This window comes from Odocoileus virginianus, unplaced genomic scaffold (genome assembly GCF_023699985.2).
Source record: "Odocoileus virginianus isolate 20LAN1187 ecotype Illinois unplaced genomic scaffold, Ovbor_1.2 Unplaced_Contig_22, whole genome shotgun sequence".
NCBI lineage: Eukaryota > Metazoa > Chordata > Mammalia > Artiodactyla > Cervidae > Odocoileus > Odocoileus virginianus.
In genome coordinates this window covers 1,357,404-1,383,448 of record NW_027224339.1, presented here as the reverse complement: position 1 = coordinate 1,383,448, position 26,045 = coordinate 1,357,404, and the positions used below count along the sequence as shown (strand labels likewise).

The 26,045-nt window shown below is 40.2% G+C and overlaps 1 protein-coding gene and 1 non-coding gene across 3 annotated transcripts in view; one reads left to right on the top strand and one right to left on the bottom strand.

Annotated features, from left to right (window-relative positions):
* Positions 1-2,130: 2,130 nt before the first annotated feature.
* The window catches only part of CLCN5 (chloride voltage-gated channel 5), a 186,196-nt gene continuing 162,281 nt past the window's right edge, over positions 2,131-26,045 (bottom strand). For both annotated transcript variants that reach the window (XM_020897507.2, XM_020897508.2), the window contains 9 exons: positions 23,108-23,295; positions 19,551-19,673; positions 18,416-18,622; positions 15,496-15,576; positions 14,685-15,227; positions 12,358-12,544; positions 10,977-11,375; positions 10,113-10,329; positions 2,131-8,894 (listed from right to left, as the gene is read on the bottom strand). In XM_020897507.2, coding sequence (XP_020753166.1) covers positions 8,804-8,894; positions 10,113-10,329; positions 10,977-11,375; positions 12,358-12,544; positions 14,685-15,227; positions 15,496-15,576; positions 18,416-18,622; positions 19,551-19,673; positions 23,108-23,295 — 2,036 coding nt within the window. In that variant the 3' untranslated portion in view covers positions 2,131-8,803. The remainder of the gene's footprint in view (positions 8,895-10,112; positions 10,330-10,976; positions 11,376-12,357; positions 12,545-14,684; positions 15,228-15,495; positions 15,577-18,415; positions 18,623-19,550; positions 19,674-23,107; positions 23,296-26,045) is intronic.
* Positions 24,857-24,928, top strand: TRNAE-UUC (transfer RNA glutamic acid (anticodon UUC)). Its single transcript has one exon. It is a non-coding gene; the product is annotated as a tRNA-Glu (tRNA).

Genomic DNA, 26,045 nt, shown 5'->3' with positions numbered 1-26,045 from the left:
AGTAAGCCAGAAAGATAAAGACCAATACAGTATACTAATGCATATATATGGAATTTAGAAAGATGGTAACGATAACCCTATATGCAAAACAGAAAAAGAGACACAGATGTACAGAACAGACTTTTGGACTCTGTGGGAGAAGGTGAGGGTGGGATGTTTCAAGAGAACAGCATCGAAACATGTATATTATCTAGGGTGAAACAGATCACCAGCCCAGGCTGGATGCATGAGACAAGTGCTCGGGCCTGGTGCACTGGGAAGACCCAGAGGGATCAGGTGGAGAGGGAGGTGGGAGAGGGGATCGGGATGGGGAATACATGTAAATCCATGGCTGATTCATGTCAATGTATGACAAAAACCACTACAATATTGTAAAGTAATTAGCCTCCAACTAATAAAAATAAATGAGGGAAAAAAAAAAAAACAAATCAGGGCAATAAGCTCCTGAAAGGCAGGGACTGCCATGTAATTGATTTGTTTTAATAAGAAAAGCATAGTTTACTATATGCATTAAAAAGAGAGTATCTGATCAACCAAGAGATCTCTTGATTGAATTTTGTATTCCCAGCATCTAGCTGTAGATATGACTAACGCTTCTTGCCCTGCCAACCCTCAGACAGTTATTTTCTGACCAAACCAAAGCTATACCAGTATTTTAATGATTGCACTGACATCTGGTGGTCAGTTCCAGGTTTTTTTCTGGGCAGCTTCTATACCAGATGATGGATTAATCTGTACCTTGTACTCCATTAAAGCCATTTTTATCTGAGCCCTACAGCAACTAAGACATGACACTCTAATTCACAGTAAGTTGTTGATAGCTGGTAATAGCTGTTTTTTTCTAAGAAGGTATTTAGATTAGAGGCAGGAATGACAATATGTGTGGCAAGGGCCCAGTAAAATTGTGTGCATTCTAAGTTGCTTCAGTCATGTTTGATTCTTTGTGACCCTATGGACTATAGCCCACCAGGCTCCTCTGTCCATGGGATTCTCCAGGCAAGAATACTGGAGTGGGTTGCCATGCCCTCCTCCAGGAGATCTTCCCGACCCAGAGATTGAACCCTGCATCTCTTATGTCTCCTGTATTGGCAGGCAGGTTCTTTACCACTAGTGCCACCTGGGAAGAATAACATCAAAATCTGAAGTTTCCTTGTGAAATTTTAGGCTTATGAAGGAGTTATTCATACATAGACGTATCCTTCCTGAAACAATACCAAGCAGGCCAAAGGCATTAAAGTTCTTGGTAGCAACAAGATATCCAGTGTACACCTGTACACCAGTGCAGATGTTATCAAATGTCAACAGGAGAAATTGTTAAATGAAAACTTGGACAACACAGTATACTGTCTTCCTAGTGGTCTAAAAGAGAAAGGGAGGGAGAGGTAAGGAGAAATCAGATTCAGGAAAAATAGAGTGAGAAAGTAGGAAAACCATGCTCTAAAGGATAGCTTTCCTTTGTTTTCTGGGTTCTAGAGAGATGTGAATAGGAAATGTTTGCACATTCAACCACTTCCCTGAAAAGGCCCACTCCTCAGTCACATCAAAGGGTTTCCCAGAGAAGACATTTTAATCCCAACGCACCATAAAGATTATATTACTAGCTCTGCTATTCAATGTAGGAACATTTCCATCACCCATCCCACTCCTTGTAAGAACGGACTGTAGCCAAGAGGCCTGTCAAAGCCAATAACCTTACATCATTAAAAACTCAAAGAGAGAAAAAATACAGCTCCCAGTTAATCCTCATTTCATCAGGAAAAGATCACCAGTGTGTGAGACAGGAACATTTAAGTAGCATAATGAAGTATGGGGAATCATTCAGAACACACCAGGTGCTCCTCGTTTGTCTCCTCCTGGTAAAAAGCATTCAGTTCAGCCTCTCAGTTGTGTCTGACTCTTTGCGACCTCATGACTTCCCTATCCATCATCAACTCCCAGAGCTTGCTCAAAGTATTACTCAATCTGTAAATATAACTAAGTATTTAACAAATATTTTAAGAAGTAGGCCAGCCAGTAGGAGTTTTCAGGTACCTTTCACACTACCCTCCCCCAACCTCCACACTGCAATTTTATGATCAGAAATCAATAGCTACAAAATTGAAGGTCTTCAGAAACACACCAGACACCAAGTTGGATAAGGCTGTGCTTTATTACATGCATAATTACAAATCTGTGCTAAGTGAAAATGTATAAAGCAATGGTGACCTGGGTTTAAGCCACACAGAGAAAGGGCTGGAAAATCCCATTAACCCTTCTGCCAAAGTCCATTCCATTGCCTGTAACATGATTGTTTCCATTTCTTACAATTTGCATAGCACTTACTTATCAAAGTACTTTCCTTTCATTGTCTCAGTTTATCCTCACAACAACCCTGTGAGGTAGGTAGGGCAATTAACACTATCCCCATTTTGCAGATGGGAACACTGAGGCACAGAGCGGTTAAGATCTCGAGGCTAGTTAGTAGAAGCATAGGGAATAGAAACTAGGTCTCCTAACTCCCCAGCCCACATCTTTCCTTTAAGACTATGTTGCTATGCTTGACCAGGGAGCAGAATGAAGTGTGCAGTAAGCCATAGCTTTGGTACAGGCTGTGCCTATGAACAGGGACCAACATCTCTAAAAGTTACAATAAAGCTAAGAAAGTGTGACTAAAGCATTGGCAGCACTCAGATAAATAATTGCTCTGAACAGCTCAGCACCAAGCTTCCTATGGAAACTCAGGCTCTATTAGCTTTGGTTGACTCTAGTGTCTGGACACCTAGCTACTGCTGATGTCTACATACATTAGCTTCATTTGAACTTTTACCAACTCTCAGGAACTAAAATTTTGAGTCAGACAGGTTTTCTTTGGCTACTGCAGTTGAAGCCAGCCCTACAAATGAGCTCACTACAGAGATATTCATAGAATGGCCCATGGGCTGGAACCAGCCCCTCTGATCATCCTGGCCTCACTGGCTCATTCGACAGCTGGTATTTTTCCCACAGCCAGAAATGACTGGACAGAGGGTAAGAAGAGGAGGCTGGCCTTGGTCAAATGAAGAAGAATCACCATCATTACATCAATGGCATCCTTAGGTGACATGACCAGGGTGCTGTCCATCAGGCTTAACTCCTTCCTGGCCTGTACCTGGTTAACAGCATAGCTTCAAAGGACAGTTTAAAAGAACAAAATATTAAACACACTATATATTTTTTTACCTAGAATAAAATCAATTCATAATCACTACCTAGTCCCAAGGGACCAAATATATAATAAAAAAGTAAATATTTATTAAAATCTGAGGAGTAAAAAGGCAGGACAAGGGGAAAGAGAGAGGATAAGGGATAAAGTAAAATGGAGGAGGAGGAGCACTGTTGAAGGACTATATAGTTGAGGTACAGTCAGAAGATAATGAGGCGAAACATCCCCACCCTGACAAAATCAACCCAGGCTACTCCCTCACCTTCATTCTGCCAAGAGGCATTTCACTCATCAAGTTCTAGATCGCCTCTGACTTTCAACATATTTGGACCAGTAGTAGATGAGAATAACGTTTAGCAATGAATATTTCACATGTCTGCATCGAGATGCTAAAGCCCTGGACACTGCCAGCAGGTATCACTGGCTCTAGCCCCTAAAGCGGAGCAAAGTCCTGTTGGCTCCATGAACTCAGAAGTCATTCTCTACTCTCAGAATGATCTTTTCCCTCCTCCAAGGTCCATATTCAAAACAACACACTTATAACACATGATAAAATTTTGAATTTAGGGCATAGCAGGCAAGAGACAGAAACAGAGAGACAGAGGCAGACAGGAGAGAGGAGGAGAGGGAGAGATCATTTATTTAAACCCTCACATTGTATACTGCCACACGCCTTTTCCCCTTAAAAGGCTGAACTTTAGGCAAGGCATTCATGCAATGAGTGTGCACACAGAGGCTGAAGACCCTTTGGCAGGAACTTAAAGAGGTAGGAATTTATGACTGTGGGATTGAACTGGATGACCTGACAGGTTCCATCCAAGAAATGCAAACTCCACACATCACAGACTTTCCTTCTTTCTTGGATGATTTGGCAAAATAAGATTACATGGTGGAAAATCAATTTTGCTCCTTATGTCACTTCAAAACTTTGCCCAGATGCAGATGTTTAGAAATGAGATGTGACCAGCAAACATTTGGGGAGTGACTTGAAGTTGCTAATACCTACTAGTCCAAGAAAGTCTCCCCTTGGGGCAAGCAATCAAAATTGAGGCAGAGCACAGTTGAGTGGTCGCCACAGGTCTACTACACCAATTTCAGTTCAAATTTACAAAGCTCCCTGAGCTCTGAGACACTGTCACTTTTTTTCTTTCTAATATAGAATAAGCATATACCAAGGAGGCTAACGACATAGATTTTTAAAATATTTTGCTATCAAAATTCAAGATAATCTACCAAAAGCTTATCATTTAGGCAATGGCAGGAGACACTGCCTTCCTCCATGAGCAGATGTCTGGTCTTGGGCCAGCCCTCTCCATAAAAGTAGACTGCCTCCAACCAAATGCTGCTTTGAGCCTCTATGTTGCTTGGAAAGCCTGCTCTTTCAGCCACTACTAACTATTCTCCCCTTGAGGCACATAAATCAAGCAGTTTAATAAATGTCAGGGTGTTTGGCTTGGGGCATGGAATGACCTTCCTCCCACCATCTTACAAGAATTCATATATTTTCTTACTAGGGTTTTTCCACTGCTATAACTTTCCACCCTCTCTCCAAAGGGAATCCAGGTAATCCCAGAGGTGGTTTAAAAAAAATCAAGATTGTAGGACACTTAAGTTCAGACCACATATTTAGACATCTATTTTTTTAAGGACTCACCATTCCACCGCCCCTTTACTTTCTAAACCCCTAATTTTTCTCCGGGTTTTCAAGAGCTCAATACTCTATGTACCACCATGAAAGACACTCTCCTGCTTTCTCTGAACAGATGAGTGGCCTGAGTATGGTTCTGAGTTGATAAAAGTAAAACAATTCTTCACAATACAATGTGGTCCATCACCAGTAAGTACTTTAGCAATATAAAACACACTGGCCATTTCAAATTTTCAATAACTGTCTTCACTATCATTTATTAAATATTCAACTTCAAAACCTGCACTCCTTATGATTTATTAAAAAAAACAAAACCGAAAGATACCATGGGGTATACTCACCACCTAACTAAACAAACCAAGGTCAGGACCCAACCAGGACAGGTGATTCAAATACTTAAAACATACAGTGGTGATTACTTTCCCTGTTGGACTCTATTGCACGTTGTTTTTAAAAAAACATATTTGCTCCTCCCCTCCACCTGAATAGGTTCATAAATTCATAGTTAAGAATTACTTCACAGTCTTAGACCACACAAAGTCCCCATTAATTTATCATTCTTGTGGTCAAGCGCAATTGAAGACTTGATAGAGAAATTGATGCTGTTCTCTGCTCTTTCTGTAAAGGGTTCAGATTCAGTCTCTGGTGTCAAAACAACTGAACTCCTTTGCAGTTCCAGAAGCAAAACAGATTGACTGCTCTGCCAGCTGGCACATCCAAAGTATTGTCAATGTCAGATTATCCACCAGAGGATATGGGTTCTATGGATTATACCACCTCTACTCCACAGCTGGGCTGAGCCAGACTGGAGCCAGAAAAGAGGAGAGTGTCTGAACAGAAATGATCTTAAAAGTGGCCATTACTTTGCATGTTCAGTCAGTTCCCTGCTTCTGCCAATGGTGTATCCAAACATGCCTCAGCTTTATTCGTTTAATTCTTTACATTGAAGATCTGAAGATACAAAACATAGCTGTTAGATTTTTTAAAATCTAGACTCTCAAAAAAAATCTAGACACTCCTTTCATGGCTGGATGCCTACAGATATTTTGCTTTGGAAAACCCTCTCTCGAAGTGCTTATTGGCATTCTTTTAGAAATCCTTCCCTTGTGTTGGGAAAACTTCTCTCAATACCAGAATAGACTGGTCTCCCAGTCTTTTGCCACTGAGGTATGCGACCATTTCTAACTACTCACAGACCTCCCTATATCAGCTCTGTTGGTTTAATGATGTATAACTGCTGAATTGGCAACGGCAGAAAGAACATTTTCCTTTGCCTCAAGATAAGAAACTCTGAATGTTAAGGTGCTGAGCTAGCAGGCTAGCAGAGAGCGCTACCACAATTAGCCAAACTTTGAGCCAAACCATAGGACTGGACATATAATGGATATCATAAACTACAGGTACTTTTAGCATATAGTTACAAGGATTCCTGAGAAGCTGAGGTTAATGAATGAGATTTATTAGGAGTGAGGTATCAAAGGGATGTTTTTCTCTGGCGGGCCAATCAGTGCTTAGCATCTAGAAGGTATACCTTGGCACAGTATTATCTGATTTCTTGAATTTATTCTCTGAAGTAGCACCTGAACACTGGCTCATCTGTTTCAAATAAAAAACAGAGCCTAGAAGAAACACAAAGGCAAACTTATATACCCTCCATATCACCGCTGCCCTAAGAAATGTGACCAAACCTTTCACTGTCATCAAATACCAGAAATATTAACATTTCCTGTTTTGCAAACTTTAGTTGGACGGCTGATAAGAAAAGACAGGTAGTGAACCAGAAGTACACACATAAGAACTTTGATTTCTGCACAACAGATGTGGTGGTAGGGCAAATAGCCACATCTCTTTTGAGGGAATCAGTGGCAAAGAAGAGACAAATGACTTATTTGTCGCTTGTGAAGTTACTGAGTCATGACTATAATATAATAAAACCTAGGGAGGGTCTTTTCTTTTTCATTAAAATGCTAGAGTGTTATATTTAAAGGAAAAGCTCTGGTGACTGCCTTGATACTTTAAAGCTAAAAATCGAAATAAGCCTTGGCTCCCTAGTTCTGGGCAATAAAAGAATTTCAGATTTTGGAAACATAAGAACTAGGGGTAAAAAATCCTAGAATCAGAGATCAGCAACTTTAAAAAATGAGGTACACTGAGGTGCTTGAACACAGGAGACAGAGGGAGGGAAAGGCTATGCTGAATGACTGCTGATTCTAGGCTGGAAGGATGGTGGGAAGTGCTGGGAACAGACTTGGAAAATGGGAAAGGTTCAGCTCTCTCCCCTAGCATTTGAGTCTCACTGCTGTGGGCATCAGCATGGGAATGGAGGCATGGCAGTAGCTGTTGGACTATAGAGCAAAGCAAATGGCTGTGTGTTGCCTCTCTGGTCCATGGGCTGTAAGCTTCTGGAGGCTGGGTTTACAATTTAACTAGCTCCAGGAGTTATCTTTTTGTAACAGGAATGATTAACTGGGCACAGTGCTCAATCCCAAAGAGAGGACTCAGGACTAAGGCATGGAAAAGGGAGAAGAATGGAGGGGAAACAACAGCATGTGGGTAAAAACGTAGAAAACGTAGTTGGAATGATGGTGGTGGCTCTGTAACTCCACCGGGTGTCCCTAGATGTTTTCTACTGCAGTAAAGGTGGTAGGAAATTGAGACAGGCACCTTTTCAATTGGATACAAGCACCTAAGGTGTCACCAGGCCTTGTACACATCCCTGGGTCGCAGGATGGTTCTGCATTTAGAAGTCTAAGAAGTCTCAAGGGAGTCAGAGCTGCCGATCCTGTTCCAATGCCTTGAACATATCTGAAAGTACTCCCAAGCCTAAATTCACCATCATGGGGAAAACACTGGCCTGTTAAATGTACTTAACACTGGGAAGAGGCATGAGAGCCCAGTCATTTTAGTACTGGTGGTTGTTACGAAGGAATGCATGAAAACATAGATACAGCTCGGAATCTTCCCTGGTTTACCAGCATGCAGTCTAGATTTGGTTCCCTTTACTGTTCTTGTATATTCCAGAAGCCGAAAGCACCATCACTCATGGAGGTGGCATCTGGGTAAGAGGATTAATTGGGACTTCACAAAAATGTGAAAGACCTAGTCATTGACTTTGCTTAGAATTTTACTAATCATTTCAAGGAAGCTGGAGAAATCATTCCTTGTTACTAACAAATTCATGGCCAAGTCTTTGTCTACTAGCCAACAAAGACCACCTGGAAAAATTAGCCTATTTGCAGACAAGGAGAAAATTCTATAATTTATCTTTGTGCACGTCAAAAGAGTACCAGGAACAAGCAAGCTATAAAAGTTAATCTCTTTAAATTCACTTAGAGGAGATTAACCAAAGCAGCATTGTCTTATAATCAGACATTAGAATTAACATATACATAAACATACAAAACTAATAATGCTAAATACTGTAACAGGAACAAGATAATATTTGAACTGAATTCACAGTCTGGAAAATACCATTACTATTTTCCTTCTGGCTTTCCTTCCTGTGGCTGGAAAAGCAAAGCCCCTTAGTTTACACTTCATTTTCCACCAATGACAGTTAAGAGTCCAAAAAAGTGACTTTTTTATGAGCTTCCTGCAGGCTATAGGTCAGGACATTTGGAATTTCTCTTGCATAGTTTTCAGTGATTGCATATTGGCCAACAATTATGTCTTAAATTAAAAAAAAATCTTTAAATAAAAGGAAAGAAAATAATTAAATCATAGCAATCTTGTTTACTCTTTCATGAAATCTTCCTAATGCAATATCACAGAAGCCTAATAGAATTTTCTCCTAAAGAGAAGAATAATTTCCAGAGATTACGTAGTGCAACTGGTTAATTTGCAGGAAAGAGACAACACACTGATGTAACTTCACCACCCAAATGTAGGAAATGTGTTTTGGGTACCCAGTTAATAAAATATATCCATAGTCTGCAATGTCCTTCCTGTTTTATATCCAGTAAAACCCTGTGATTCTAGTTGAAGAGAATGGAATCAGGATCTTGGTTCGCCATCTGTGCTATATGCTTTAGCACATCCTTTTTGGTAATGATCCCAAGCAATCGCCTAAAAGATAAAACAAGATAACAAACAAAAATCAATTTGTAGCTAAAATAACATTCACAAAGGTGACACTTTTCCTCCTCTGTCATTTTCAACTTCGTCTTAGAACACAATTTGCACTTATAGAATGATAATAGGACTAGATTACATATACCAGGTAAATGGACAAATGCATGGGTCCCTTTAAGCATTACTTCCTCTAGGTGTTAGGTCCTGCTATTTCCTGTGTATATTACTCTCTATATATACAAGTCTTACCTTTCATAACCCAGTTCAAATATTCCTTTTCCAGAACACCTTTCCTGATCCTACGAGCCAGAACTAACTGTGCCCTCCTCCTAGGAAAAGTATGTTCTGTGCACATCTCTTCTGTAGCATTTGTCCAGTTTGCTCTGTTATCAGCTTCCCTAGAACACTGTATACTCCCTGAGGGCAGACAGTGGTCTCTTTTATTTCTGTTTCTCCCCAGAATCTAGTGGAATATGTTCCTACATGAAGTTCAGATTTAGTTAAGATTGAATGAACCAGTTAGGGAAAGTCCCCTTACTGATTTCAATTCTACACGACATCTGTTACATTATTCAGAAATTTTCAAGAGTGCAATTCTTATACAATCACTAGATTAACATTACCATGTTCACACAAGCACACACACACATACACAAAAACCCACCCTTCTCCTCAACCTGCTTTTTTTTCCCCAATAAAAATAACATGGCTTCCTTTACTTGATAAGAAATATCTCAGAAAGAAAGAGCCTTAGCCATAGGAGTCAGAAAACTTGTGTTTAAAGCCTACTTCAACTAGACATCATCTGGGGTGTCCTTGTGCAAATCTTTAAACCTCACTTGAACCTGGTTTTCTCACCAGTAAATAATAACGATGAAGGTATTGTAAGGATGAAATAACATACATGTACTACCTAGTACCATTTAAATTTCAGTGCTGCCTGTTCATAAGAACACAATTATTTCCTTTGTAGGGGAGGAACTGAGTTATTTATGATGTGCAACCAGCAGTTCACATCTCTCAAACCCACTATCTTCCCCAAATGTCTTCTCTATTATGACAATGAGAGAAACATATCCATCTTCATCTCAGAGTTTCCAAAAGGTCTATAAGTGCTACTAATGTTCCTGTGAGTTGGGCTCTTCCTTCTTTAATCTCTCTACGTTCTCTTTCTTCTCCTAACCCAATCTGATTTCACCAAAGAGCTCTCACCCATTGTGTGTAACCAGGCATTGCCGCAGTCCCAGCTTGCGGAAGATATCCACCACAATCTCCATGGGCGTAAGGTCAGTCACAGTGAAGGGGCTGAGATCCAAGATGTTCCGAAGCTTGAGGGTAGGTGGGGTGTATGGTGGCACTGGAGGAGAATGCTCAGTGAAATAAATGATGGAAGTGCTCACAACTCCATCCTGCTTTTTTCGAGCATTTTCTATTTGAAAAAAGTAGGGGGAAAAAGGTTGAAAAAGGAAGGACTGATTCTATCCTCTGGCCCCTAACCGATCCCCTCTCCCCTCTGTCTTCCCCATTTCATGCATGCATGCTTATTTATTGTATAGTTGATATACAATGCTGTGTTATTTTGAGGTGCACAGCAAAATGATTCTGTTCTATGGGCTTCCCTGGTGGCTCAAATGGTAAAAGAATCCGCCTGCAACGTGGGAGACCTGGGTTCAATCCCTGAGTTGGGAAGCTCCCCTAGAGAAGGGAATGGCTACCCACTCTAGCATTCTGGCCTGGAGAATTCCATGGACAGAGGAGGCAGGCTACAGTCCATGTGATTGCAAAGAGTCGACATGACTGAGCAACTTTCACATACACACACACATACAAATATATATATATATATATATATATATATACACGTTTTGTCAGATTCTTTTCCATTACAGGGTGTTATAAGATACTGAGTATAGTTCCCTGTGTGATACAGTAGGTCCTTGTTGGTCATCTATTTTATATATAGTAGTGTATATATGTTAATCCCAATCTCCTAATTTATCCCTCCCCTCCCCTCATGCATATTTATTTATTATTTCTATAGTGGACCTCCCCTTGTCCCCTTTATGAAATCCTTACCAATTGAAATAATGAGGTCTCTTCGGAGGACAAAACCCACAAGTCTTTGGGACTCCCGGGACACCACCACTGGGAAGCCACTATAAGTTGTTTCACTGATTATGGTCTCTACATCTTCCACGGTCATACTGTCCTGAGTAAGGACAGTCAACAAAGGATCATTTCTCCGGGGTTTCATCACATCCATTGCCAGGGTCTTATGAGCAAACTCTTCTTTGGCTTCAAGAAAGGGGTACCCATTGAGACGGATGTGGGCATCATAGATGCCCTCCCGCCCAAGAGCATCTGCCACCCACTTGCTTGTCATAGCTGCAGCCATTAGAGGCACAATGTATTCCAAGCCACCAGTTAGTTCAAACATTATGACAACAAGAGAAACAGTCATCCGAGTCACCCCACCTGCAAAAACAGACAACAGGCTACTTAGTGAAGGCAGGAAAAGTATAGGATTCATTACAGTTATGGGCCTGTCACAGGCCCCATCCAGAAAAAGTTACTTATCAGAAACATCACTAAAAGGAGGCCCTCACCTACAACTGCATAGACTCCTGCAACTACATTCAAACAAGTTTACAATGGACATGAGTCACACTTCTCAAAATAACCTCTACAAAAGATACCTCCTTCACTCTTTTTTTCATTTGTTTGTTGCTCCCCACCAACTCCCAATAATAAAAGTAATTGCATAAGATGTCTATGATTTATATAAAACCACAGATGTGAGAGGTTCTCTGGGACATGCAGGCCCACTGTAGAATAACTGCAAACTATATATATCTTTAAAGTATATAAATGAAAGTCTTACCTGTAAACTCACTGCCTAGAAATATGCTGAGTAAAAATTTCAAGTGACTTTTTTTCAAAAACATGTTTTTATATAGATGAATTTGTATTATTTGTTTAAATTCCCCACCATGCCTTTTATCCCAACTTTATGTTAGGAATACTTTGTATATTAGTACAAATTTATTTACATTGTATTTAAAAATATTAAACACATTAGCATCACATTCAGTGGCTCCATGGAATAGCGTTATATGGATGTACCATAAAACCAGTCCCTTATTGCACTTTTAGGTTGATTACAGTTATTTGCTATTACACATAATACCATGATGAACATTCTTGTGCAGGTATTTTTGTCCAAATTTCTGGTTTCTTCCTCAATATGACAGAATTTGAGAGAATTCCTCTCAAAGGGGAGGAATGGAGATATATGGTAAAGAATGCCTTCTTAAAGCACTTGAAAATGGCAAACCCAACAAGAAATGGATAGTTTATTTTATTTTTAAAACCTACAGTCAGTCATGCATAGTATAACTCATCTTTATAATGCCATCTTGGTAGCAATTTCTTTGAAATCAATGCAAACAATACTCACCTAAGCAGGCTGCAGCCCCAACCATCGCATAAAGGCCAGGGGTGATGCAATCTGCTCCTTGACTGCACCAGCTATTGAAGATGGCCCAGTCATGGTGGTAATAAGCCAGCTGTTCCATCCCAACTCCCAAAAGCCGACCTGCTATAGCACCAACAGCCATGCTAGGGATAAAGAGACCAGAAGGAATCTGCAAAGAGAAAGCAACAGATGGTCAGTGAGAAGTGATGTAATTACGTGGCTCATAAGGACTAGAGGACTGACCCTCTGCAAAGCAAACAGGCCAATGACAATCTAACTATGCACTATGCTAGCAAATGGCTGCAAAGATTTGTGTAACACTACAGGGACTAGAGGTTCTCTGAGACGTGCAGGCAAGTACAACTGCAAAGATGCTTACCCTGATTCGGAGTCCATCAGGCAAGAGCCTGAACTCTCCAGACCAACACAGAACTGGAGGTAGAAATTAAGCCTTTCCCAAAGAAAAAGGAAAATAGATGGAGTTTCTCATATATGCAGACAGTTTACCCAATTTTGAATTCTTATCAACAGCGATTACCCTTTATTGACTATCTACAATGCTCTATGCTGGATGCTCTACAGACTGGATTTTGTGGGTTTTTTATAATCACCCCAAGAGGCGGGTGTTACTATCCTCAACTCACAAAGGATCTAAGGTACAGAGAGGTTAAGAACTCATCTAAGGCCAAGATTTAGTAAATGTTGCTGATGGGGTTTAAATGCAATGCTTCTAATCACTCTCATGTATTGAATCTTTATCCACTGCCCACACAAAAAGGATGGCACATGAGGTTTCAGTTTAACAGTATAAAAGAAAGAATAAAAAAGTTTTTTAATGAGGTAGTGACTATGGTTGCATGACTATCCCAAAAAGGAACCCCCATCTGTCTCCTGACTCTTTTTTTTTGAACTCCTAGAATGTAATTGGGGCTTCCCTGGTGGCTCAGTCAGTAAAGAACCCACCTGCAATGCAGGAGACACTGGTTCAATCCCTGGGTCAGGAAGATCCCTGGAGAAGGAAATGGCAACCCACTCTAGTATTCTTGCCTAGGAAATTCCATAGACAGAGCAGCCTGGTGGGCTACAGTCTATGCGGTTACAAGAGTCAGACATGACTAAGGGACTAAACCACCACCACCAGAATACAATAGTGCATTCTCAAATTTCTGTGCTAAGAGAGGGAAAATGATGACAGGGATAACCCAAACAGCAGATTATTTTAAAACAACTTTGATTCTAGAATATATTTGAATTGGGGTGGGTCTGATGGTCTGCAAATTCACTTTTAAATCAAAGAATGAAGCCATGAGGTGCAAAGTAACTCAAGAAGCACTGCAAATCTGTTCAACATGTTTAGGATGGATATGAATTCAGAGATTACTGTACTCCCTAAACTGCATTGTTGGCCCTTATTTTCTGTTTTGAATCTATTTCTCTAGAGAATAGAGGAAATACATTGGTAGTTGAGTGCTAAAGAAAAGAAGGGCTTCCCTGGTGGTTACAGATAAAGAATCTGCCTGAAATGGAGGAGACTCAGGTTCAATCCCTGGGTCAGGAATATCCCCGGGTCTGGAAGATCCCCTGGAGAAGGAAATGGCAATCCACTCCAGTATTGTTGCCTGGACACATAAAAACCAAGGAAGATGAGGAAAAAACAAATTTTCCTTCTTGATTTCCTCTGACACATGGAAATTATAACAAGTACTGAAAATAAAAGATAATGTCCTGATATCAGCTTTTGATAGTCTAAATATTAATTCAGGGTCACCTATGCAGTTCTTAATAATTGGACACTGATAACAACTGTAAAAAATACATTTAGCTATATATTGGGTTGAACCATATGAAATTGCTATTTCAGTGGTTCAAATGGTTGGCAACTTCAACCAACTACTTTGCTTTATTGGTAAACTCCAAAGCCACTTTATAAGGGCCAAAAATGTGTTGGTCAGATATTGCTTTGATACAAAATGCACTGGGATAAATACCTCACCATCCTTTTTGAGCGGCAAAATATGTTTTCCACAAAAAAGGAGAAAACATTTCTACTTTTAAAATCTCATCACCAAGGTTTGCATTTGGCCTAAAACTAGGCTTGGACAATTTTAGATAGCCATACAATTGTCTAAGAAGTTATGAGGATATTGAGGGTATGTGCGGGTAAAAGGGGCCTTGGGGTGGGGTAGTGGATAACGCTGGGTGAAATTGGACATACCCCATGAACTATGAGAATTTTATAGTATTGTGGCTTTGCCCTGAAAACCTATAGACACACAAATATCCAGGAAGGACCAAAAGAATCTCCTCACCTTCATGCCAAAGGTGAATATAGTGATGACAATTTTCAGTATGAGTGTCAAGGCCAGCTGCCACATTGCACTGTAGACTCCCACGCCAGCTGGTCTGTCGGGCAGCTCACCCGCCTTGCTTGTGTTGAAACGGTTCTCATAATCACAGAGTTTGGAGGAGTCCAGGAGGCCACAGTCATTGAACAGCTCAGAGATGAGCTCACTTGTGCTCACTCGGGTATACTCATTGGGGAAAGCCAGGATGGCAGTGATGGCTGTCACGACAAGAACCTCTACGACAGGATACTTGCCCAACTGGGTTGTCTTCCGCTTCCGACACCAGGCAATGTTGGTGCGGATAAACAGAGCTCCCCACAGACCACCAAATATGCCCAGCAGAATGAAGGGCACAAGCTCAAAGAGATGCCACGGGGTGTGAAACTCCACATAAAATAGAACCAGGCGGCTGTTCCCAAACGGATTGATGGAGCGTAGAGTGAATGCTGCCACTAAAGCAGCAAAAAATGAACGCCACAGTGTTTTGAGGGGAAAGTAGTAGCTGACCTATAGGAGAAAAAGCGAGAAAATCAACTCAAGTGAATATGCAGGAACTATTTGGGGTGAAAAAGTGTGCTGTGGCAATTAGAGCTGAGGATGAAAATGGCCTGGAAATCTCTGGTCCCGTGGCAAAGCACTGAAGTTGGGCAGAGCACTTTGGGACACAGACAATGTATACACAGACAATGGCCAGAATTTTGTATACACAGACAATGGCCAGAATTTCTGGCACAAAATCACAAGTGTGGCTCTACAGACAGATAAAAGCAGTTACCTCTTCTAGGCTGAATAATACTCCACCAATAGGTGCCCCAAAGGCTACAGATACACCAGCAGCGGCAGCAGCTGACAAGACCTATGATTCAAAACTCAAAATTAGTGATAGAATAAGGCCACTTTCCCACCTTCAGTCACATTTTAAAAGGAATATTACCAAACGTAAACAAACATAAAAAAACTTTACCTGCTCTATACCCAGCTTATCAAAACTGAAGTTCAAAATATATTTACTTTGAGAGGAAACACTATCTGCTGAATCTTGAACCCATGGTTCACATGCTGGAACACCTAGAGGGCCTTTTCTTTGTAATTAATTTAGGCATGTACTTGATTCCAAATTATGCTCCCATCCCCCATACTCCCAATTCCACAACTGATTTATGGTCTGTAAGACCTATTCACCACCTAAATGAAATGTTTCCAGTTATGTGATTTACATAGCACTTTCTTTATAAAGAAAAGCTTTTAAAATGAGATTTTAAAGATAGCTCTAATGATACAAACTTCAAATAGCGATTGGCTCACAGCTAATCAGGAGCTGCAAATATTCAGACAAGAGGTATTTAGAGTTTCCTGTACTATGTGCCCTACTCCACACCTAGTGACCTATGGAAACAGAAATAGGAGGGTGACTTGAAGCAAAGTTGGGGATAGATTTTGAAGGGAACAGTCCTAAGACCTAAGTGTGTCTAGGTATGGCAAGGAAAAAGGTAAGGAGAGAGAGAAAGAGGAAGAAGCTGTCAGAGAGAAATTAAAAGGGACAAGGAGGTGGGGAAAGAGAGCAAGTGATATTTCAAGAGTACCATCTTTGTATGTAGTAGCCACAGGCATGTGAATGTAAAAGGTGCATGATAAACACACCAACACACCAGAATTAATAGACTGAGAAAGTTAGTTTGTTGGATTCTGGTTTCTGTGGAATGATATATGATGTGTGGTATCAAGGGGCTATTTTTAAAAGGAAGTTGAATAAAACTGACAGTTTTTAAAGGGAAAAAATAGCTCTTGGCAAATAGGTAGGTTTCTCTGGAAGTGCAGGATGTCCCAGGAAAATGAAGGGTGTTGGGGAAAGATCTCTGGTGCGAGCTGGGGAGGACTCCAAAATTCAAGACTAGAATAGCTTTCATCTAAGAAGGATGAGGACATTTAACACAGAACTTGAGAAAGGGGATTTCAGTGACTTTGTTTAGGATGAATTATCAGGGAGAAGGAATAGTTGAACTGGCCAATAAGTTGTGGAGTGCAGTCTATCTATGCCCTGCTTTCTCAAATCTCTTATTTTACACTCAACCATCTGGCCACTATGACAAGGCCCGAGGACATAAAAGGGTTACTGCTGATGGTGAGAACACCAGGAAAAAATAACTGCAAACTCTAAATAAGCAATAAGAAGTGAATGACATATTCAACTATTCATGTGTTTAGTTAGAAATATATGATATCTGTATGGAAAAACAGCCAAATCAAACTCCTCTTTCATTTTATAAGAACTGTTTGAACAAAAATGCCAATTTTATATGAAATAAAATGAAAGTAATTACCAATCTACAGTTTCAAAGTCACCTCTACTTATGCAAAACCAGCAACAGTCAACACTTTACTCTTGCCAGTTAAAATGTTTTTTTTCATCTCTTTAGCTTCTGTTATATATTATTCCTATCTAACAACTTCACCAATATAAGACTGCCTTTATGTATTTGACAGATAGCTAAACAACCTACTCGGATTTCCTTCTCTCTCTCCTGCTAGCCTACCTCTCCTGCCAGGAACTTTTCCCCTTGAACCATCAAAATGTATTCCATATTTGAAATTTCAACATCTTTGAATTTTCTTCTGAGTCTTATGGGGAATTTTGTTTTCTTTTGCTTTCAGAATAAATCACGAGGTTCTAATTTTGTGAAAAATCCTCTTTAATGAAATAACCTTGGTCTTGACCTATTCCATATGTGATTTCTTTGTAATTCAAGGGAAAAAAAATCAAGAACCATTATTTTCTCAAATTCTTAATTATAGCAGGAAAAAAGTAACCAATGACTTGGAACTTCTTAAAAAATGGTCTTCCTCCTCAAAATGACATACATTAACAACTGTATAAACATGAGAACAACTATAGAGATACTGCAGTGGGACTAATTTGTAGGGCTGAGATGGAAGGCAGGGAGAGAGAAATCTAATACAGAGAAACAAATACAGTATGCTGTTAGGTGGAAATAAAAGGTAGAAAAGCTGGCATCTGAAACACATGCTGAACCTATATTCTTTCACAGGAATAAACTTCTTTAAAAAGTCTTCCATGATTTCTGCAACTTATTTTGTAACAGAAATCACACATGCTTGTATAGAATTATATATTATAAAAAGTTAAAGTCTTTACTTCTTCCTCACTAGCATCTACCTCACTTTCCCCCTCACCAGAAGCAGACTCTTTTTTTTAAACAGTTTGGGGTGAAACCACTTCTCAGCCATTTTTTCTAGGAGCAAATATACACACTTTACAAAAACATTAACTGACTTTTACTATACACGTTATTCTGAGATTGGCTTTTGAAAGTTGAATGGTATTTTATAGCCATCATTCCATGTTAGTATACATAGCATTATCTCATTAACAGTTGCATAGGATTCTAGAGTATGGAGAGAATATTGTTTACTCAGTCAGTCCCCCACTGATGGCCATTTGGATTGCTTCAGTTTTTCACTATGTTGACAGATGCTGCACTGCCTATCCCCACACACCTTTGTGCACACATGGTAGAATGTCTGCAGGATAAATTTCTAGAAATGGAACTTCTGGGTCAAAGAGTATTTGCATTAACACCGGTAGAATCCCCCAATTCTCATCACTAAAATTGTACCATTTGCGCTCCCACCAAAAAAAAAAAGAGAGAGAGACTGGTAAGGTCATTTGTTATTACCTCTCTGCGCTTGGCTTCATTCTTCCGGTATTTGTTGAAGCAGTGGCATAGGATGTTCCCACAGCAGCAAGCCACGTGCACTAGGGGGCCCTCTTTGCCCAGGCTCAGGCCAGATGACACTGCCAGTACCAGTGTGATAGTTTTGATCATCAGGGTCCACTTACCCAAATAGCCCCTAATAATGAAACCACTCAAGATAGTTTTTATCTGCAGGTTAAACATGGATTGAACACAGAGTAAGTAAGGAAACAAGGTTAAGAAGCAATAAATCTGGTCCTTATTATAGGACCTTTTAAGCCTTTTAAACAAGTGCACCTTTTAAACAAGTGATACAATCAGGTGGCCGGTTAGCTCAGTTGGTTAGAGGGTTGTGCTAATAAACAAGTGATACATAAAAGCTTGAAACAGTGACTCAAGTTTGGGAGGGGACCCAGGATCCCAAGAAAATGAGAAATGTTCTTAAAAGTTTTATGCTCCCTCATTTTGGAGGCGGGGGGCATGTGATAGCTGGGCAAGGGAGTACTGTTAAGTATGAGAGTGCATGTGTGTGGAGAAGGGGCAACTGAGAGGGAGGGTGTTTTTCTTACTTTCCCTTACTAGTATAGCCTTGACTCTCTGCCAAAAAATCTGTAGCTATCACTTGATCAGGAAACCGAGAGAGGCAAAGCCATCCAAGCAACCTAAAATCTCAGTGGTTTCAGTCACTGTCAAGTAATCTAAACCAAAAGTCATTAGAAATAGGGTTTTAACCACCCTCCTTCTAGCCCAAATCATGTTGTAAAAAATGTAGCAAAATAGTTTCATTTCTTCTGCTCTAAAAAAGTTGACAGTACCACTATTTTTTTCAGACCAGAATCCTGCAATCGACCCTAAAAGCTTCTTGGTTAGGGAGTTGGGGAATTCTTCAGGGGACTGGTTCACCAGGAACCCATAGGAGGCTAGGAATCAACTTCCTTTAAATGTCTATGTGGCCCAGTCTAGGAGGAAACTTAAGGGAAGATCTAGAAAGGCCCTAGACTGCCTCGGGATCTGATTTCATTTAATATTCAACTGCAGTATATGCTGGAATACATATTAAATGGTTTTAACTAAAAAGGATTATTGTTACCACTTATAAACCATTATAGACACTCACCTCAGGGATTCCAGAGCCACAGGCATAAGGTGCAAACACCTTGACAAGAGATACAGCAAGGAAGGCAAATAGGAGAGCCCAGAGGACGTACATGAAATAATTGACTATGTAGGCAAAGGCTCCCTGGAACAGAGGGAAAAGAAAGAAGCTGGTTTTAGCCTAGATGCCCTCAGTGAGGCATGCAGCTCTTAAGTAATGGGTTTTCAGGAGAGGAGGTCAGAAAACAAACAAACAATATTAAATTGCTCAAAATGTTTCTTCCAGACCTTCAGCAAAGCAACTACTAAAACACTGTCAGCTCATTTGCTACAGAAAATGAGAGGCTTTTGCTCCACCCAAAGGAAACTGAGGATGGCTTCTAAGGATGGACAAGAATGAAAATGCAAATTCACTTTCCATATGAGTGCTTTGATAGATTTTGTAGTCAAATATATATATACTATGTCAATTTCATTAAAAGTCTTAGCAGTCCTTTTATTGGAATGACTGAACCTTGGCTACACATTTCAAGTGAAGTTTGGCTCTGGAATTCCATTAAATTCACCTTTGGCTACTACCTACCTTGGTGTCAAATTCTCATAGGCGGTTATAAAATTCTTGGGTGTTTTCCTTAAAATAAGCAATGATACTCTGTAGAGATGACCACATCTTTGAGAGAATTTTGCCACTGTAGTAGCAAAGGTGTAGTCGTTGAGTAGCAAGAATATGCAGTAAAACGTTTTGGGCTGTGACCATCAGACAAAATCAGTGAGATGTCAGATAGCCCAAAGAATAAAACAGAGATGACTACTTTTTAAAATGGAAATAATACACTTATCTTATATAAGAATATATATATATTATTATATATTATAATGAAGTCTGCCAGAAATCTAATTTTGACCATTAGTAAGGATTCACCACCATTAAAAGCCTTGCAAAATAGCTATGCCTTAAAAAAAAAAACATTTTGAACACTGGCATACGATGCTTGGTGATAGAAATATTAGAAGTTGAAACTCACTCAAATTACATGGATCACAAAACTCAGTGGACTTTTGGTATCTTAAAACCTAAAACATTATCAAAAAAATTCATTGATCTAGATGAGGAGAACTAACACTCAGGTTTTTTTTCTGCGTTATAATTTTGACATAGGCTTCCCATTATTTTAGTCTCTGAGAGGAACAAATGATTGCTCTCTCTTAGCCTTTAGAATATAGCTAGAGAGGAAGAATACTCTACCAGCAGGAAACAAAGAGGAAAGGGGAAGAAAAGAGAAGTGGCTGAAACTGACTAGAAGCAGAGACCAGGAGGCCAAGTTCTTGGCAGCAGAACTCTTTTTAAAACCTAGAACTAACTCTCCCCAGGTAAGGATTTCACTCATTAAAAGGACAGTCAGAGAAAGTTATCATTTGAGCAAATCTCCAATTTGAAAGTTACGGTTGGAACACTTAAACACACACATACATAGCTCTAAAGGAGTAGCATGGGGGAGCCTTGTGGTGACGGAATAACACTTCTACATTTTGATTGTGGTGGTGGCTACACAAATCTATATATGTGCTAAAATTACAGTGAACTGTGCACATGCACACACACACTCACTCTCTCTCTCCTTCCCCCTCTTTCTCTTCTATGCTCATAAAATGGGTGAAAATAAGGTCTGCAGGTTGCAACAATGTCACATTCTTTGTTTTGCTAGTATACTATAAACACTTTGACCACCTGAAGTGAAGAGCCAATTCATTGGAAGAGACCCTGACTGTGGAAAATATTGAAGGTGGGAGAAGGGGATGACAGATGGTTGGATGGCATCACCAACTCAATGGACATGAGTTTGAGCAAACTCTGGGAGATGGTGAAGGACAGGGAAGCCTGGCGTGCTGCAGTCCATGGGGTCACAAAGAGTCGGACATGACTGAGTGACTGAACAACAACAAATACCTAATGGAAGGGGCTTCCCAGGTGGTGCTAGTGGTAAAGAACCTGCCTGCCAATGCAGGAGACGTAAGAGACACGGGTTTGATCCCTGTGTTGGGAAGATCCCCTGGAGGAGGGCATGGCAACCCACTCCAGTATTCTTGCCTGGAGAATGACATGGTCAGGGGAACCTAGCAGACCACAGTCCATAAGGTTGCAAAGAGTCAGTCACAACTGAAGCGACTTAGCACATATGCACACATACTTATGTCATGACTGGGGGTGGCTGGGTGAAGGGTATGGGGACCTTCCTGTACCTTGCTTTGCAACTTCCTGGGAATCTATAACTACTTAAAAAATAAAAGAGTTAAATCAAGGGAATCACTCACACACACACACACACACACACACACACACACATACACAGACTCATGCTAAATTCCAGGGCTTCTCAAACTTCTCTCTATCCGAGAGGATGGGGGTGGGGTACCCAGACAGGAGCAGAGCTGAAATAGAGATTCTGTTTTATCTTAAACATGGAAATCCTTCATTCCTTTATAACAATTGTTTACATTTAATTTTTGAAAAAAAAAATCTCTTCCAAATACTTGGGAAACACTGATACTCTGGGAAGGCACACAGCACATATGCTGAGGTTTCACATACCCTCCGGTATGCTGATGTTAACCCGTTTGAGAAGCACAAACATAAACTTCTCACACGTATAGTATGCAGTTAATCCTCTAATTGACCTCTTTCACAAGCCAATATGCATAGTCAGATATGTACATAAATAATCTTATTTCTGACATTATTTTCTTATCCTTCTTTTGCCTTGACTGAGTCTGTGGCAGAGTGGTGTGCCCTTCAAATTGTTTGTGGACAAAGTAGGTATGAAAATAAATTTTAAAAGTACAGACAACTATTCCAGTCTTGTCCTTCTCACTTTACTAACACAGTAGATGAGGAGTGTACTGAGATGGCACCTGTTTTAGAAGTACCTGTATAGAAGCCAGAGTGGAATTGGGAGTTGAGTTATTTCATGTGCTTTTGTGTTCAGTAGGAGAGATCTAACACACAAATCAAGTAGTAAGAGAAAGGTAAGGAACTGAAAAACAAAGTTACTTTTATATCCAAAACGATTTGCTAGAAGACAAGGACAAATGAAATTTTAATTTAATTTCAAAAGGGGTCATGAACAATTTCATTCCTGGGTTTCTGCTATTTTGCTAAGGAATATGCTTTTTTAATGTTCTAATACAATGCTCAGGGAAAATTTGCTTAAACACATTTTTAACCCATTACATCTTTTGTTAGAAATTATAGCTCATCTGTTGGCTGACTATGGCATTTCTATGGAAATTACTAGAGAAAGATTCAGTCACACCGTGTACTAACAACTAAGAAGAAACACGGTTTGTTAAAACAAGCAAAAAACAAATTATGTTGTTGTATAAGCATCAAACTCCACATGTCAGAAGATATAGAAACAGGGCTGCACTTAAACCACAGAGAAAGGCAGCTGGCACTGGTTCCCCTTTTCCTGAAAAGGAATGTAAAGGAAGATTCCACAATTGCCACGAGGACAGTATAAGAAATGAAGTAAATGTAAGAATAATTAAGTCAGCAGTTCAGAAATCTTCACCATGTGTTACCTCATTTGTGCTGATAATAAGCTGGGACCAGCTATTCCACTCTGGGCATTTGTCTCTGTTTTCAAAGGTGACATGCTTGGAGTTCCAGCAACAGTGTTCATGGTTAAACCAGATTCCTGATGTGCATATACCTTCTTTTAAGTCTGTCATCCAGTGAGCAGAGATGTCTATCAAGCCAGCTAGGGAACCTGATTTGAGGGAAGGGAAGGAAAGGTTACAGTTGTGAGAGAAAATAAGGGAAAAGGAATCACAATAATGGACAAGTATATACATTCTCATTCTGTCTGCAACCTCCTTTGCAACCTGATTGTCTGCCTGCTTCCTACCTATTATCTCTAATAGATTTTACCTGTTTCGAATGCTTGTTCAAGAGGGAAAAAAAGCATTGTCTGCACTAAACACTGTGTCTGCAGAATTTCTATATGGGAAACTTAGAAGAGAGCAAAGTGGTTGGGTTGGGGGTGTGGAGTGAGTGGATTTGACTTTTAGCTGCCTCACCTGGCAAAGACTCTGCTTCTGAGAGTTGATGAAGACTGATCCATAAAGAAAGTCAAGTTTCTTAAAGATTGTTTTATTCTCACTTTATACATAAGACAGAAAATGTGAACTGCCCATGTTGAAGAATATTATATGACATGTATTTGAGATGGCTTGATGGGGGAAGCTGATGAAAACTATGAGAAGGGCTGTCTTGATACTGATTTGGCACCAGGAACGAGGGAATTTGAGCAATGGCAAAAGCATTCTAGGCTAAGGGAACGAAATTTATAAAAGCACAAATTGTGATGTACATGGGAGATGAGATGAAGCTATAGGCAGGCTGAAGCCTTCTGAGCCTAGGGCATGAATTTCTGGTTTTCTTAGTGAGACGAAGCAAAAAATATTTTATATAGATCATTCCTCAAAGAAAATTATGAGAATGAATGAGGATTCATGCACTATGGCTAATAGACTGATAGGGTTAAGATAGTTATAATACTTTCAATTCTGGCCTTCTCATCATTTCTGTTATCCAGATGAAGAAACATTGGAATAAAGAAGTTAAATGGTCTAGAATCGTGCTTTAGGGAAATAGCAAAGACATCATAAAATTCACAGCCCCTGAATTCCCACACTGTTCCTGCATTCAGACACACTGCTTCTATTGTTGCCCTCCAATGCTTAAAAACAAAATACCCTGTGTGTATGAAGGGAAGAAAAATATTCACTGACCACCTAGTGACAAGACATACATTAAAAAGTTGAGGATATTACGCCTATGTTCCAACAGGCTGGAGGCCATGCCGTGTGTATGTTTTGGTAGGTGCTAAGAGTGTTAATACAGGTTATTTACACACTTGAACAACCTAGTCAAATCTGACAAACTGTTTGAATCTACTCTCAGCCACTCCAGCCCCCATCGTCTCTTCCTTCTAAACCCTATTGCACTTATTACCTGAATTCAGAAAACTAAGTGATGTTAAAGAGTTTGGCTAATTCTCTGGTTGTTTCACGTGTGTATGTCTTATTCTACCTAACCCTGGTACCCTGCATCCTATCTTCCCTTCTGTCTCCCTCTTCTTTTCCCAGTTGGCTCTTTCTTCCCTGGTTATGAATTTTAACAGGTTTCCCCTACCCTAAAGAATGCAGTGCTTCCACCTGTCCATGCTACCGTCTCATGCTTCTGTCCCTTCTCTCCTTCCAATGACTACCCAGTAGCTCCAAAACTTCTACAGTGGTTGCCTCCCCTTTAAATCTGGCTCCTGGGACTCCCTGGTGGTTCAGTGGTTAGGACTTGGTGCTTTCACTGCCAGGGCCCAGGTTCAATCCCTGGTCTGGGAGCTAAGATCGGGCAGGCCACTAGGTGCAGCCAAAAGAAAAAAAAAAAATCTGGCTACTAATATTTATCTAAGATTTTTTTCAAGGTCACTTGTATCCTCCTAACTGCTAAACTATATAACCCCTTCTCAGCCCCCTTCCTTCTCTTCAGCCTCTGTGTAATATTTGACATTACAGCCCACTCAGTCTATTATGAGCCAGCTCTAAACTGTCCAGACCATATTCTCTCTTCTGTATGAGCCAGAGAATGGGCAGCATTAACACCCTAGACCATGGGTGGGCAAACTATGGCCTGAGGGTCAAATCCACCTCTGTGTTTTTAAATACAGCTTTTCTTGGTCACAGTCCAGCTTGTTTGTGTACCTACTATCTATGGCTACATTTGTACTATAGAGACCATTTGGCCCACAAATCCTAAAATATTTAGTCTGGCCCTTTATAGAAAAAGCTTGCTGACCCCTGGCCCAGAAATAATCTTTGAAAACTCTGCTATGAATGAGCAGTTTCTCATTTGCTGTGATCTTTCTTTTTTTTTTTTTTAGCAAATGGACCTGCAGAAATTTAACTGATGTAGAAAACACAGGATTGTCACCAGATTTGGCTGTAACACACGAGCTGTTACCAAAGCACACAGAATGAATCAAATAACAAACCGGATTTACTATGTGGTAGCCTGATGTCGCAAAAGTATCTGGGGGTAAACAAGCCTACTGGATCTTAGTTTCCTATCCCATGACAAAGAAATGAGGGGTGGGATGGTGGAGAGTTAGTTTCTATGCATTGGAGAGGCAAGGGCAATGCCACAGCGTTCAAGAAAAATGGGGGTGTTTTATGTAAACAATGTGGCACATGGTGAACATCCCCTGCATGTCCCCCCGAGGAGCCCACTGATGGGAGACAGGGCTGCAGGGTGCTATGACAGAATGGCAGCAGCTCCCACTAGCTGCTGTGATCATTTTACACCCCACAGCTCATGAATTATCTCTAAGTAACAGCAGCATGTGAACAACTGGGTGCTGTGCTGAGTACTATATATGTTGTACTTCATTCAATTCTCACAGCAAATTTGCAAAATGGGTACTCTTATTATCCCTATTTTACAAGTCAGTAAACTAAAGCT